Genomic DNA, 13328 nt, shown 5'->3' with positions numbered 1-13328 from the left:
TGGCGACCGGGGTGGGCAGAGCGGGAAAGGATGGTCCGCAAATTACTCTCTTCCCTTCGTACTTAGTTTAGGGCAGTTGCACACGGTCTGGAGGAATGAAGGACGGACAGTTAGAGACGCAGAACTAGGTTCTTAGAAGTTAAGTAACTCGGTTCTCTTTTCTCCTATTTTTCAGGCCTCATCTGAGCTACTTTTCTGGAAAATAACTTCTCCTCGCCCCAAATGGATGTTCTGTCATAAACTATAGAGCTCTCTTTGCTATCGCTGGGAAGAACAAAGTCATTACAAGTCAGATAAGGCGTGGGACATCAAAATCTGACTTTGCTAATCCATGAGGATGCGTGCACGTGCGGATGACGAGGGTCTGAGTGGGGGGAAATGCAGAGGTCAAGGGGTGACATGTTAGGGTTGACCTGGGTAGGACTGCAAGTCGGGGTCACTGTGAAGCCTCGGGGATCCGGGCTCCGGGCGGCCAGGGCTGGGGGCTGGCAAACCTTACCTTCGTACCAGTTTCCCGTGAGGGCGTCATCTTGGGGCTAGATCACCGTGTAAATTCCCAGCCCAAGGACTCATTTTATCCCCCAGTTATTAAAAATCAACTCGGGTCTCCAACACGGCGCTGGGAGAGCAACCTCTACCGAGAAGCGACAACCCGTTAGATTCCCGCGAAGCCTGGCGCCGCAGGCCTCACGGAGTGTCCCCTGCCCGCTGCGGCACGGCTGGGTTCGCCCACTCTGCCCGCATGCCGGGGGACGAGCGGGTGCAGGCATGAGGGCGTCCGGCCCAGAACAGCCCGCGTCCCACCTCCCCGCAGCCCACAGAAGGGTCGGGGACCGGCAGATGGGACCGGGGTCAACACTCACTGGATTTTGTGGACCTGGGAGCAGAAGTCAAATATGTCCACGGCGCTTTCCAGGGCATGAGAGACCTCGTTGGCTGCCTTCTCCCCGGGGAAGCCGAAGACGCAGAGGAAGGAGCAGCCCTGCGAGGGAGAGAGTCGGCAGACGCAGCCGGTGGGCGCGCAGCTCCAGGCTGGACCAGCCGCGGGACCCGCCGAGGGTGGGCAGTGAGGCTCGCCTTTTGACCCAGATCTCATTGTGATTTCGGTAAACTTCATGTAAGTCCTAGTGCAGCGTCGACAGCCCAGCTCGAGCCCCGGAAGGGCAGGCTTTTGCTCAGGGACAGTGGGTTGTGCAAAGCTGTTTGTGTGCATGCTCCTGCCTACTCTCTCCGGGGGCCAAGGTCTTACGCTGCCAGGTGCTGGGTGTAAGTCTGAGAAGCAGCTGTGGAGTCAGAAAACCTGAGTCCCCAGGCCACTTCCCAAGCAGAGACCTGGACAAGTCAATTATGCTCTGTGAACTTCAGTTTATCAATCCGAAAATGGATAGAACATAGCCTGTGAAGGTTGCCTTGGCTATTAAAACGATTAATGTCACATATATAAAACATTAATTATAATACTGTATATAGTTAATCCACATAATTAGCACACACTTTATAAACTATGGTTATATATATACTTGATGTCTATATTACATATATTATATTTTTAGATAGCATATATACTTTACAGTAGATATAAAAAGACTTCGTAAACCTGATGCTATTTATGTAAACATGTCAGATCCTGACTGGCGCTGGGCTCTCTCCCGAAGTGACGGGAAAAGCCTGATTCCAGGTCTGTGAGGAGACCAGAGGGCGACCCCCTCGGGGGCACAGGTGGGTCTGCTTTGCCTGGAAATTTTGCCAGGTGGCTCGGCAAGGTGAGCACTGGACTCGCTCTGGCGATAAGACTAGCGGCTCTCACTTACTGAGTGATGGCTGGGAGCCAGGCCTTACAAGGGCTTCACGCACTTTTTAAAACTTTCAACCACCATTTGAGGCAAATGCTATCTCCATTCAAATATTACCCCTGTTATTATTCATGAACATACTGAGGCTCAGAGAAGTTTGATGCTTGCTTAGGTCACGCAGCTGGGGACTGTTGGAGCCAAGTCTGCGGGACACTACAGACTGTCCTCTTAGAGTGTCTGCCCTCCTCTTACGCTATTCAGGACGAACACGGAAGAACATGCTGGAGGGACCAGGCTGGAAGTCACCACTGCCTCAGAACGCTCAGCACAGAGGCGACCTTTCTCACAGAGAACGGGTCCCGTCTGCCTGGCCGCGTGGCACTGCAGCTGCTGCTCATCTTTGCCACCCAGTGCCAGCTTTCCGCCTCCGCAGCATGCTCGGTACACGTTTCCTGAATCAATGAATTAGTGAAGGGCGGTCACACATGCTCTACTCTTAAGAATCAAAAACACCCGAGGTGGAGAATCCGTTCTCACTAGCAATTCCGCGATCGTTTGCTTACCACTTCCGTTCCTCTCCGAGCTTGTTAGAGGTCCCCCTCCCAGCCTCCCGCGCCCCAGCCCGGCCCTGCCCCGCTCCCCTGATGCGTCCGAGAGGGGACGTGGAAGTGTAGATGGCAGGTGGGGATTATGGGAAACAAGCAGCTGGGGCGTGAGGGTGACTAACCCCTGACACGGAACATCGGGGAGACGCACTACCCGTTGGCTGGACGTAAGCGGAGAGCGAGGCCGGTCAGGCACCGCGGTTAAAAGCGCAGACTGGGAAGTCACGCTGCCCGGGTTAGAGTCCCACCCGCCATACTGGCTGGATGACCGCGAGCAAAACTTCATCTCGTCTTGTCTGGGTATCCTCATCGCTGCCTCAACACCCCCATCTGTAACGTGGGGAGAACGGGGAGAGAATGCTCACGAGGCACAGAGAACATGTAAAGTGCTGAGAGCAACGTCTGGGCCACAGGAAGGGCCACGTCCGCCCGTGAGCTGTCGTTACGCGTGTAACCGAGGACTGCTGTTTCTAGGCGGAAGGTGTCTATTTCCTGACTCTGCACGGTGGCAGACGGTTGCTTCCTACATTTATCGTGGTGAGGACATCGTGAGCTATGTAAACGTCCAATCTCTATGTCGTACTCCGGAAACGAATATGACATTGTATGTCGACTACACTTAAATAAAAAAAAAATGTAAGTGCCTGTTCCTCTCCTCTCACCCACATCCCTGGGTGTGGACGCCAACCGTAAATTCTTGGCAGGTTCCCACCCCTCTGCTCGCACTCACCTTGTCAAACATGAAGACTTTATTGATTTGGCCTCTGAAGGCCCTTAGAACAGAGTTGATGTGCACAGAGGCATCCTGGATGGCCGAGCCTATGACTTCGGCTTTGCCTTGGTCCTTAAACACCAGGTTCACGAACACGATCGTCACTGGGCGGAGCTCAGACAGATAACCCTGAAGCTGCTTGTCATCGATCTGCCGAGGAGAGAGAGGGCCTTCCCTTAGCATCCTTGGTGCTGGGTCCTGCCTCCCGACACACACACACACACACACACACGAGAATTAATCACTGGGTGTGAACTAGCCTCCCAAGGTCCTCCGCGGAAACTGAAGCTATCATCGCGTGCAAGGTGCACATGGCAGAGCCGCCCAAAGTGCGGCAGGTGGAAATGGGATTCGCTAGCACCATCGGCCCAGTCGCGTGCGATGGGCACTTAGGCATTTGCTCATTTTTGGAGAGAGCCGCGCCCTCGCCCTGACTGCTCCTCCCTCTCGCCCGTCTGAGTCATCGCGATAGGAGAGGGGACTGCCATTCTTTTTTCCTCTCTTACGATTTAGGGGTGAGAAGAGCATACTGGTTTCCAGCTGTCCAACGTCCCTGACACCCCGAAAGCCAATAAATTTGATTACGAAAATACCTGCTTCAATATGCTTTCCATCACATACTTCTGTAGGGACAGCTCGAGGTCAGGGTTGGATTCCAGCATGCATGCCAGCCTCAGGATATCTGAGAGGGCGGAGGGGGGCGGCTCAGGGAGAGAGGTGTGGGACTCCGGCACACCCACTGGTTAAATGGGGCCCAGGGAAATCCGGCGAGAAGTTCTGAGAGGTTGCAGGTTTCCCAAAATTCCTTTGCTCATAGCTCAAAGCCCTGTTCTAATCACCATCACGCTTTGGAACTTGGGGACAATTCTACCTCCAGATGTGAGCTAAAACTATTGCCGTAGGCAATGGGAGTGGACGGGTGAGGGGGTGACGACAGAGGGCGATGGTGACAGGACGAAGGGCTGAGAGGGCAGAAGGAGTGAAATCCAGGAGCCTGGCTTCTCAGCCGGGGTTGACGGTGACTCGTTGTGGAAGGCTAGACGAGTCACCCCACTGCCCCGGCTGCCGTGTGAGCAAACTGAAACTCAGATGACTTTCTGTCTCTGTAGATGCTCTGCTTGACCAGAAACGCCATCTCTCCAGGTGGCCAATCTCCAAACACCAAGCCAACTCTGGGCCTCTCAACCCGAACGAGGTCGACTACGGGGTCCCAGCCAGTCAGACCTTTTCTATTCGTCTCTTCTCGTTCTTTGTCCTTTACCCTATCAATCTGCTTGACTCCCGCCCCATCTCGTAGTCCTCTGAAAGGAGACCGTCAAATAAAGTTGGTTCGTATCACCTAAATTGTCTTCTTTAATCACTTTTTAACGACACGTTCACGCCGGAAGGCCTGTTGGACATCCAGTAGGGATGAGTCTACAGTCCAGGACAAACGTCTGGGCTGAATTCTGGCAGTTAGGGCGGGGACCTGCGCGAGGCCAGCGACTCGCAAGACTTGGGGGCAGGGTGTCCTTAAACTCCATGCCCTGGGCCCCTGCTCTCCTCACCCCGGTGCCATCCTGCTGGGAGGCGCGGGGAAGTCGAGCTCGGGAAGAGCAGAGGGTCAAGGGCCGATTCCCCGGAGGTGCCGACTCATAAGGACGGGAGGGAGACTATGCAAAGGCCACCGGAAATGCTGGTGGGGGAGGGGCAGAAGTGAAACTAGGACAGACGAGGAGAGGGTGAAGACTGGTCTAGGAGAGGGAGCAAGGCCAGCGCCCCCGGCACGGGGCCTGAGGAGAGGCCGCCTGGTGCCGCTGGTCGACGGTCACTGATGGCCTTGACAGAAACAGTCTCCGCAGACAGACAGCAGGGGAGGGCGTAGAAACCGACGTCAGGGGCTCAGCTCTGAGGCCCATGCAAAGTTTACTGAATCTCGTTTAAGGAAGCGAGAGGCTAGAGAGCAGAGGCACGCACACAGACACCGCTCTTGTGAGGACTTCGGGGGGGAAGGTCAGGAGGGGAAAGTGGGGCTCGGATGCCGCATTCCTTCCTTCATCACGGGGGAGGCTTGGACACGCCAGGGGAGCAACAGGGAGCTGCGGGTGCCAGGCCGAGAATGGCGGCTGTGGGTAGTGGACAGGCCCCTCTGTGTGTGCGCTCGGGACCGGCGGCGACCTTGGCGTTGGCATAAGGCCTGCTGGCCGCTGGGGGAGGCAGAGGCTTCTGCCCACGGAGGGTACTTACTTTTGTGGTCACCGGAAGGATAATACTCCATAAAAGTCATACAGTTCGTAAAAAATTCATCGAAGTTAAAAGTAGGGGGTGGTTTTAAGAAATTAACCTGAATTAGAAAAAAAAAGAAAAGAAAAGGTTTTGGTTATTCTGCGGGTCGTCTGGAACTTCAAATGTAATTTCTCAGAAGAAAGGGCAGGGAGTATGCTTTGAACGTCCAGGAGATGATAAACAGAGACAGGCATACTTAAAAACGAAGTTCTTTAATTTGGACGTGATCACATTAAAAATCTCTCTGATTAGTCATTAAGATCTCCATCTTCAGCATAGATGCAGAGGGCCATTCCCGAGGGCGCGAACCTGTACACTTTTCCACTCTTAGAATTTCTTTCTCCTTTCATAACATTTTAATTCAAATAAAATCCGGTTAAACTGTACACCATTTGGTGCCCTAAAATGTATTAGTGTCATCACTAGTAAGATTCATATCAAGGTCACGAACCCCATGACGGGGCGTGTGGAGGATGGCGCGATCTCTTTTCTGTGGTATTCTCGTACCAAAATGTGGAGGATCTTAGTCCGACAATGAGAAAACATATCGGGCAAACCCAAATGGAGGGTTTTGTGACCTTAGGTGTCAAAGCCGCAAGAGGCAAGGAAAAAAACGAGGAGCTGTTGCTACGGATTGCAGGAGGCTGCGTGACAGGTGCAGTGGGGGCCGTGTGGGAGCTTGCGTGGGGTCCTGGACAGCAGCGGGAAGACGGCGAAACCCAGACCAGGCCTTCGGTCAGCGGACAGGACTGTGCCGCCGGTGTTTTTCTGGCGTTGACTATTGCACTCTGGTTATGGAAGAGGTTAGCGTTCGGGGCAGCTGGGTGAGGGGGACGTGGAAACTCTCTATAACTTTTGAACTTTTTCGTGAGTCTGAAATTAATCAAAGCCACTTTTAAAGGCATAAGGATTGACTGAGGAAGATGGGGACCGGGGCGTTGCTGCCGGCCAGCTGGGCCACGCAGCCTGCCCGAGCGTCACCGCAAGCGTGAGCGGGGAGGGGCGTGAGGCTTGCGGGCTGATGCGCAGCGTGGAGGGCCTGTCCCCATCGCCAGCACCTGTGTGGGTTCTGTTTTTTCTCCCCGTCTGTCATGCAGGCCCTTCCCTGGTTTGGGGAGCAGCACGCTATCCCCCGCTTCGCACACTCTCGAAGCACAGTTTCTCTAACTGGCCATGTCCCCTCTTGGTCGGTCCTCAATGTTTTCTGCTGGGCAGGGCCACGGGAGCGGTCACCCTCCCTCGCTAAGCTTTGCCGCCCTGAGCACCTCCCACCCTCGCCCCGAGTAAGGCGGGTGCTGGGTGGTGCGAGCGAGGGCCAGTGGCAGCGCTCAAAGTGACAGCTATTCCCTCTGCTCTGGAAAACAGCTGGCGACACGCCCCCTTTCTCAAGCAAGGGCGCCGGACCCCAAAGGCCTCGACACCGGAACCCCGCACCTTCAATTAGGACGGAGACACCCGAACACTTCCTCCCGGAGGAGCTGCCCAGACCAAGGCCTTGTAGGTCTGGCCCACCCTGGCCCCACCCAAGCATCCTGTCGGAGAGCGTCAGGCACACCGCCTTCCCGGTGGCGTCTGTGAGCCGGGCCGCTGGCACAGACCGGCAGAACTTTCTGCGCGTGGCAGCATCACGCGTACCTTAACTGCTCTCTGATCTGGAATCCTCTCAATTTCAACCATGCTCCGGTCACAGAGCTGCCAGCAGTTTGGTGACAGAATGACGTCGTTCATCTGAGCCATGTTCTGTGCAAGGCGCACGTCTTCCACCGCCTGACCGATCACCAGAAAGTAGTTGCGTGTTTCGTCCCCAAAGACCAGCATGGTGATGTGGCCGGCGGCCAGCCCTGGCGAGAAGGTTTGCACAAGAAGTCCTGGGCTGCTCCCCAGCAGCAGCGCTTCTCGGAAAACTCAGAACCTTGGCGCGACCAAACCTAATTCCTAAAGCTTTACGGGGAAATTAGAGCCCAGGCCTTCCCAAATGCCTCTTCTCACAAAGCTAGAAAGCTGGCTACCAATGGTCACCTTTCTGTGACATCTGTCTCCTTAGATGGTCCTAGCAGTCCCCAAAGTTATTTTATCTTGTCCACAATTAATTTATACTTAAGGGCAACAGAAAGCAACTTTAATAATTCCTATTTGGGGAAGATTTGCATTGTATCAGAGATAAAGGCAAAAAAGGCTCTAACGGAAAAGAAACACCCAGGTGACAGACAGAGGGGAGAGGCTGGGGAAGACAGTAGGCATTTTGGTAGTCAGGTGTCCCCTCCAAGTGTGGCCTCCGATTGTTTATATAATTAACCGGCGACTGGTCTCGTGACACTGCTGAATCCATGTAACCACAAGCTCCTCTCTACTGTGCTTAAGGACACACATTGCTGACAGCAGCAAGACCTGATCACAGCAATGGTAACAGCGAAGGCCACTTCGTGGAGTGGTCACTGTGCGCCAGGCACTATCCTAACTACTCAGATTTACTCTGTGAGAGCCGATGAAGTAGATATTAGGATTAGTCTCAAGTCTCTTAACTGCTAAGGGAGGGAGCTAAAATTCTGGCAGCGATTCCCCAGTTGAAGACATGACCGTGGGGCTGGGCCACTGTGTCCCTCCATTTGCTCGTTTTCTCTTCGGGAGAGAGAGGCGTCGGGAGTGAGGACCACACCAAACTGCCGTGGCATCTCTTCTCCGCAAAAGCTCACCTATCTTGACGCGGACGTCCAGGCCTTCCTCCAGCTCCTGGGTCTCGAACAGCCCGTGGATCTCCAGGCTGCATTTGATCACCACCGTGATGAAGTTCTTCAGCTGCCTTCGCTCCACCTTCCACAGGGCCAGAAGCGCATCGCCTCGAGGAGACAGAGCCAGCGGGGGCTCAGGACCTGCCCTGGGGATCGGCCTGTTCCGAACGCCTCTGTGCAGCAACGTCCCCAACCCGGCTCCTGGCCGCTGCTGTCTCTGAGATGCCCCCTGTGTCAGAGCACAGGCCCCTCAGCACTCCTTTCTTACCCCATCCCACCTCAGGGAGCCCCCCTACCTGCAAATTTTAAGATGTCTCCTCCAAAAATCAATACCTCTGAGAAAAAAAAAAAAAAGAGAGAAAAGTTAAATCAAACTCTGTTTCTTAAAGCTAATAAAACGAAGTCATTCTTCACTAATGGAATAGAATTCTGGTCAAGAGAGTAGCAATTCAGAGGACAGACTCATCCTGAAGATGTCATCCCAGACACGTCACCTAGACCCACCTGAGAGTTTCTGCAGCTGTAGAATGAGAACACTGGACGGGACCGAGCATGTGCTCTGTTTCCGTGAATGGGAAAGAAGGAAGGAAGGAAGGAAGGAGGTGCAATTTCTGGTGAGGTCTGAGGACAGCTACCCGACTGCCATGACCGTGGGAGGCTTTGGGCTGCAATGTGGTGACAGCTGGGGCCCGAGCGGGCATGACTAAGCACATGCATGACAGGGCCCAGAAGAACTGAGAATCGGAAAACTAACTGTATAGTCAACTGGGGTCTTGTTTGTTTAGGCTGTGTGGCAGAGATGGCCATTTTTCCTTCTTTCTTATGCTTTATCACACATTTGTCGAACACTGTCGTGCTGAGTGGGATGCAAGAAAGAATTAGATGCGGGTTCTGCTTCCCAGGAGCATCCGCGTTGCCCAGTGGGGGAGGCGAAGGTGTTGCTGGGGAACCGAGACCCCGGCGAAGGGCGGGGCCTGGACTTTGCCTCGGCAGAGCAAATTCTTTGCTTCCCCAATAGAGGGAATTCGTAACGCCAACGAGATGGAGGGCAGAGGTCGGAAAGGAGACCAGACTTTCTGGTCAGCGCTAAGTGCTCCAGGAGCCCTCATTAAGAGACATGTCACCACTGGGTCAGTTACGAAGCGCTCACCTAGTTGTACAGCAGTGTCCTACTGATGCTAGCTTCTGTGGGCAACTGAGTATAGCTGAGGGTGTAACCACTACAGTTCTTTTCAAAGTTGGCTCTAAGTCCTTGAACAAATGTGAAACCTTCTTTCCCTCAAGTAGTCTGTACCGGTGAGGTGTGACGACGTGCCTTCACTTGTCCTGTACTACGTTTCAGAAAAGACTGGTTTGATCCACATCTCGTGGGGACAACGAAGAGTGCGAAGCCCTAGCATCCCCTCAAACGCAGAGACCGCGCACAGACGGCGTCTGCAGCCAGGGGCCCGGGGACACTCACTCTCCACTATGGCGCTTATGTAGTGGTTGAGGAGCTCCACCAGCTGCTCGGCCCCTCGGTCCATGTACATGGCTGTGCTGAACTTCTCCGTCATCTCGGTGAAACCTGCGAGAAGCGTGCGGCTCATTTCCCCGGCCGCGTGGGGAAGCCGGCAGGGCCGGGACGGGGAGGCCACGCTGGCGAGCAGTGGGCTCTGGCTTTTCGGGACGGGCAGGGCGTCTTCCGAACGGTCAGGTGTCATCTACGCGGCCTCCCCGCTCCGGGGTTACTACCTGAGGGTCAGGGAAAGCGCCAGACTCCTCCTCCCCCCAAGTTCTCAGCGTGCACAGGGATGGCAGCGACCCCTTTAGCTGGGCATAGAACTTTCCATTTCATTGTGACGAAGATGCACACACTTCCGAAGGGGTGGTCACTTTACTCTCAAGATGTAAACGACATCTAGGGATGCCACTTTCTGAGGTCGGTGTTGCCCAGGGTGCCTGTGGAGCTTGGGGAGCTGAGTCTGTGAAGCTGGGGCCGGGACAGTTCCAGTCATGGGGCCCGGGCACTTTAGAGACTGCCCGTGACTGGAGACGCTTGGGAAGGGGACGTGAGGGGCCATCCGCCCTCCCTCCTGCTTTCTCTGTGGGACCCTCTACTAATAATGGCAAACCGACACCCCCACTCGCAATCAGGCTGTGTGTGTGAATTCCCACGCGAGCCTGTTCTTCGCCCACATTAAACGCCCCTTTTGCGCTTGCCTGAAATATCGACAAACATCAAGACCCCATCGAAATAGTCCACAGAGGGTCGCTCTGGAGAGAAATCGCCATAGACAATGAGGTCTGGCAAGTGAGCGGCTATTTTGACGATGGCCCGGTCCTCTAAGTCTTCCTTTCCAGTGTTCGTGTTCATGGTCAAGGCGAGAGTGCCGGATTTTATGGTCACAGCCAACGGTCCCCAAACAGACCTTGTGGAAAGAAAAGCTGAGAATGGAGAAAACTGACTTATGTCCACTCACTCGCTTTCCTATTTCTTTTTCTGCATTTGCTTCATTCCGACCGGCGGACGGCCTGTTTCAGTGACTGGGTGGTGATAATGCCTCAGTAGTTGAGTCACGCTTCAAAAGGGCCAATTTTCTGTAAGAGAGCCCCTCAGAACTAGCCTCCAACCCTGAACAGCTATTACATAAATGAGCACCCTTACAAACAGGACGGGGTGAAGGAGGGTAGCTGGATGCATCTGCCCATTTGCACGAAGGGGTGAGTCCTGTCATAGGGGGGCCAGCGGCACGGTGTGCTCGGCCTCATGTTTCCTCCTCCCCCCCCCCTTTTGGCCTGTCATCTTTTCTCTGTCCTTGAAAATTAAAAAAAAAAGTGCAGACGTGAGTTTATATGTGTGAATATTTACATAAAGGTGAATAGCAAAGTGGAATATCATATAAACAAGAGTAAGTGTATTAGGGCACAGTCCTAAATAAATGGAAGGGAAATTTTAAAGAGTGTGTGTGTGTGTGTGTGTGTGTGTGTGTAAGGCTTTAAACTGTAAGCGGAAGAAAATGTTGAAATTTTAATTCATTACCCAATTAGTTCTAAGAAAACCAGGATTCCCTAAGGCCTTCCTTTAGCTGCCGGAGCCAATTAAATGCTCATGCCTGAAAGTTGTAAAAATCATGCTCCATCACCTTAAAAAGGAACTGCATCCTGACTTTTAGGAGTAATCCAAGTTCCTAGAATAGGTGATACAGAAAATAAGAGAATCTTTTTTTTTTTTTTTTTTTTTTTAAGAAGAACTGTTACTGACCAACAGGGAGGAACTGGTTAGTTACTGCAGCCAGAGGTAGGTCATACGGGGGTACTTAAAAGTAGCATAAGGAAAAAGCGAGACAGTTAACATGTATCTTAGAATTAAGGAAAGCATTTTTTAAAAATCAGGGGAAACAGTATTTGAACAAACAAAAAAATGTATAGAAATCTCTAAAATGAATGTTAAATATTCGGTATTAGATCATCTTTCAAAGGGAAGCCTTGGTGAACCGAAATGTTAAGAGTGAACAGAAGATGGGAGGAGAAGCAGATAGCCAAGTTTTTTAAGAGCAGCATCAAGCCACAGCATGTACCAGGAACAGTCGATAAACACATAAATCAAAAAATAATTTCGGAGAGCAAATTCGACAAGTGCTATACGAACTTAGAAGAAAGGTGTGAGAAAATCGAATGACCAGAATGAAGTAAGACTTAGGAAAAACGCTGAAGAGAGCCCAGACTTTTCAGCTTTGTTGAAAGCAAGGTAATTAATCAAAGAGGAATGAGGACAAAGCTTAAATATGATGTACTACACTATTCTTCTTTTGTTCCTGCCTCTTCCACTGTGGAGAGCTGAAAAGCATAGGAAATGTTTCTAAGAAAGGACTGAAATCCAAGAAAGTAGTGATGAAGCGGCCAGTCATTTAAAATAAATTCAAGTAGCCAGTCCTAGATAAGCGGTATTCACAAACACTGAACGCACGGACAGATGTAATGTCAGTAATCTAAAAAAAATAACGAAGAACAGAAGCTGGGCTGGAAAACTGGAGAGGGGCACATTTTCTTCTGAATTTCAAAACACAGACTGGTAAACACGATGCGTCAGTCCGTACAAGCTAGGTTCTGCCTCATTAACACATAAGTCCCAAATCCCAGTGGCTTGAAATAACAAAGGCTTGTTCCTTGTTCATCTTTTACTCATGTTACACGGCCATCGTGGGTTGACTGCGACTCTACTCTGTTGTTGCCTTCACTTTAGGACCCAGGCTGGGACATTCTGGCTGCCAAGATGGTGGGAAAAGATTCAGTGGCGGCAGACTCATTCTCAAAGTGTTCTCCCAGAAGTGACATATTTCACTTCCACTCCCGTGACATTGGCCATAGCAAGTTACGCAGACACATTTAATTTCAAGTAGGTGGGGAAGTACAATCCCATGGGCAGTGGGTGAGCGAGCACAGCCTCGGTTGTCATCATACTCAATAATAGGTGAGCATTTAGATTGGCAAGAGGTGATTAAAAGGAGTCAAAATGTATTCAAAGCCAAATAGTGAACTAGCCTGATTTCCTTTTTTGAAGAGTTATTAAACTTTTACATCAAGAGAATGCTACAGACGAGGCATTTGGCTAAACTTCTCTCATCCTCACGGATAAGATACAAAATTGGAAGAGTGATGAGAATGTAGTTAGCTGGTTAACAGACCTGAAGGGGACTGGTTTTTCTGTCCTTGTGTCCGCTCAAAGGGAAGCCTTCACAGGCATGCTACAGGCCTTAGACAAAACTGGAAGGAGAGCACAGGTATTGAGCGACCCAGTCGGGATCTCGAAGTACCTTAATCGACTGAAATAACAATGACATTGCAGAAGGATAAATGCAAAGTGCTGTATTTAGAATTCTAACAAAATCAAGTGTGTACGCATGTGATGCGGAAAACTAGATTTACTACAAATCCAATGCTATCTTTTAAAAAAACTCCGGTATTGAAGCATAACATGCAGAAAAAATGCACAATTCCTAAGTGTGCAGCTTGCTGAATTATTATGAAGTGAGCCAATCCACATGATCCCTACTCACTTCAAGAAAGAACTTCGCCAGCCCTGTAGACGCTCCTTTCCCGCTGTCTCCCGGCCACTTCTCCCGAAGGTGGCCTCTCTCCAGATTTCTACCACCGTTGATCTGTGGGTTGTTTCCAGTCTTAG

At 51.8% G+C, this 13328-nt stretch overlaps 1 protein-coding gene across 1 annotated transcript in view; it reads right to left on the bottom strand.

The window, feature by feature from the left end:
• Positions 1 to 8204, bottom strand: part of ADCY10 (adenylate cyclase 10) — a 42223-nt gene extending 34019 nt beyond the window's left edge. The window contains exons 1-6 of the mRNA XM_011374209.2: positions 8129 to 8204; positions 7071 to 7276; positions 5397 to 5493; positions 3764 to 3852; positions 3129 to 3320; positions 864 to 982 (exon numbers count right to left, since the gene is read on the bottom strand). Coding sequence (XP_011372511.1) covers positions 864 to 982; positions 3129 to 3320; positions 3764 to 3852; positions 5397 to 5493; positions 7071 to 7253 — 680 coding nt within the window. The 5' untranslated portion in view covers positions 7254 to 7276; positions 8129 to 8204. The remainder of the gene's footprint in view (positions 1 to 863; positions 983 to 3128; positions 3321 to 3763; positions 3853 to 5396; positions 5494 to 7070; positions 7277 to 8128) is intronic.
• Between the last annotated feature and the right edge of the window lie 5124 nt (positions 8205 to 13328).

The sequence above is a fragment of the Pteropus vampyrus genome, unplaced genomic scaffold (genome assembly GCF_000151845.1).
Source record: "Pteropus vampyrus isolate Shadow unplaced genomic scaffold, Pvam_2.0 Scaffold241, whole genome shotgun sequence".
Classification (NCBI taxonomy): domain Eukaryota; kingdom Metazoa; phylum Chordata; class Mammalia; order Chiroptera; family Pteropodidae; genus Pteropus; species Pteropus vampyrus.
The sequence above is the reverse complement of the archived record's forward strand: the minus strand, read 5'-3'. Positions and strand labels throughout refer to the sequence as shown.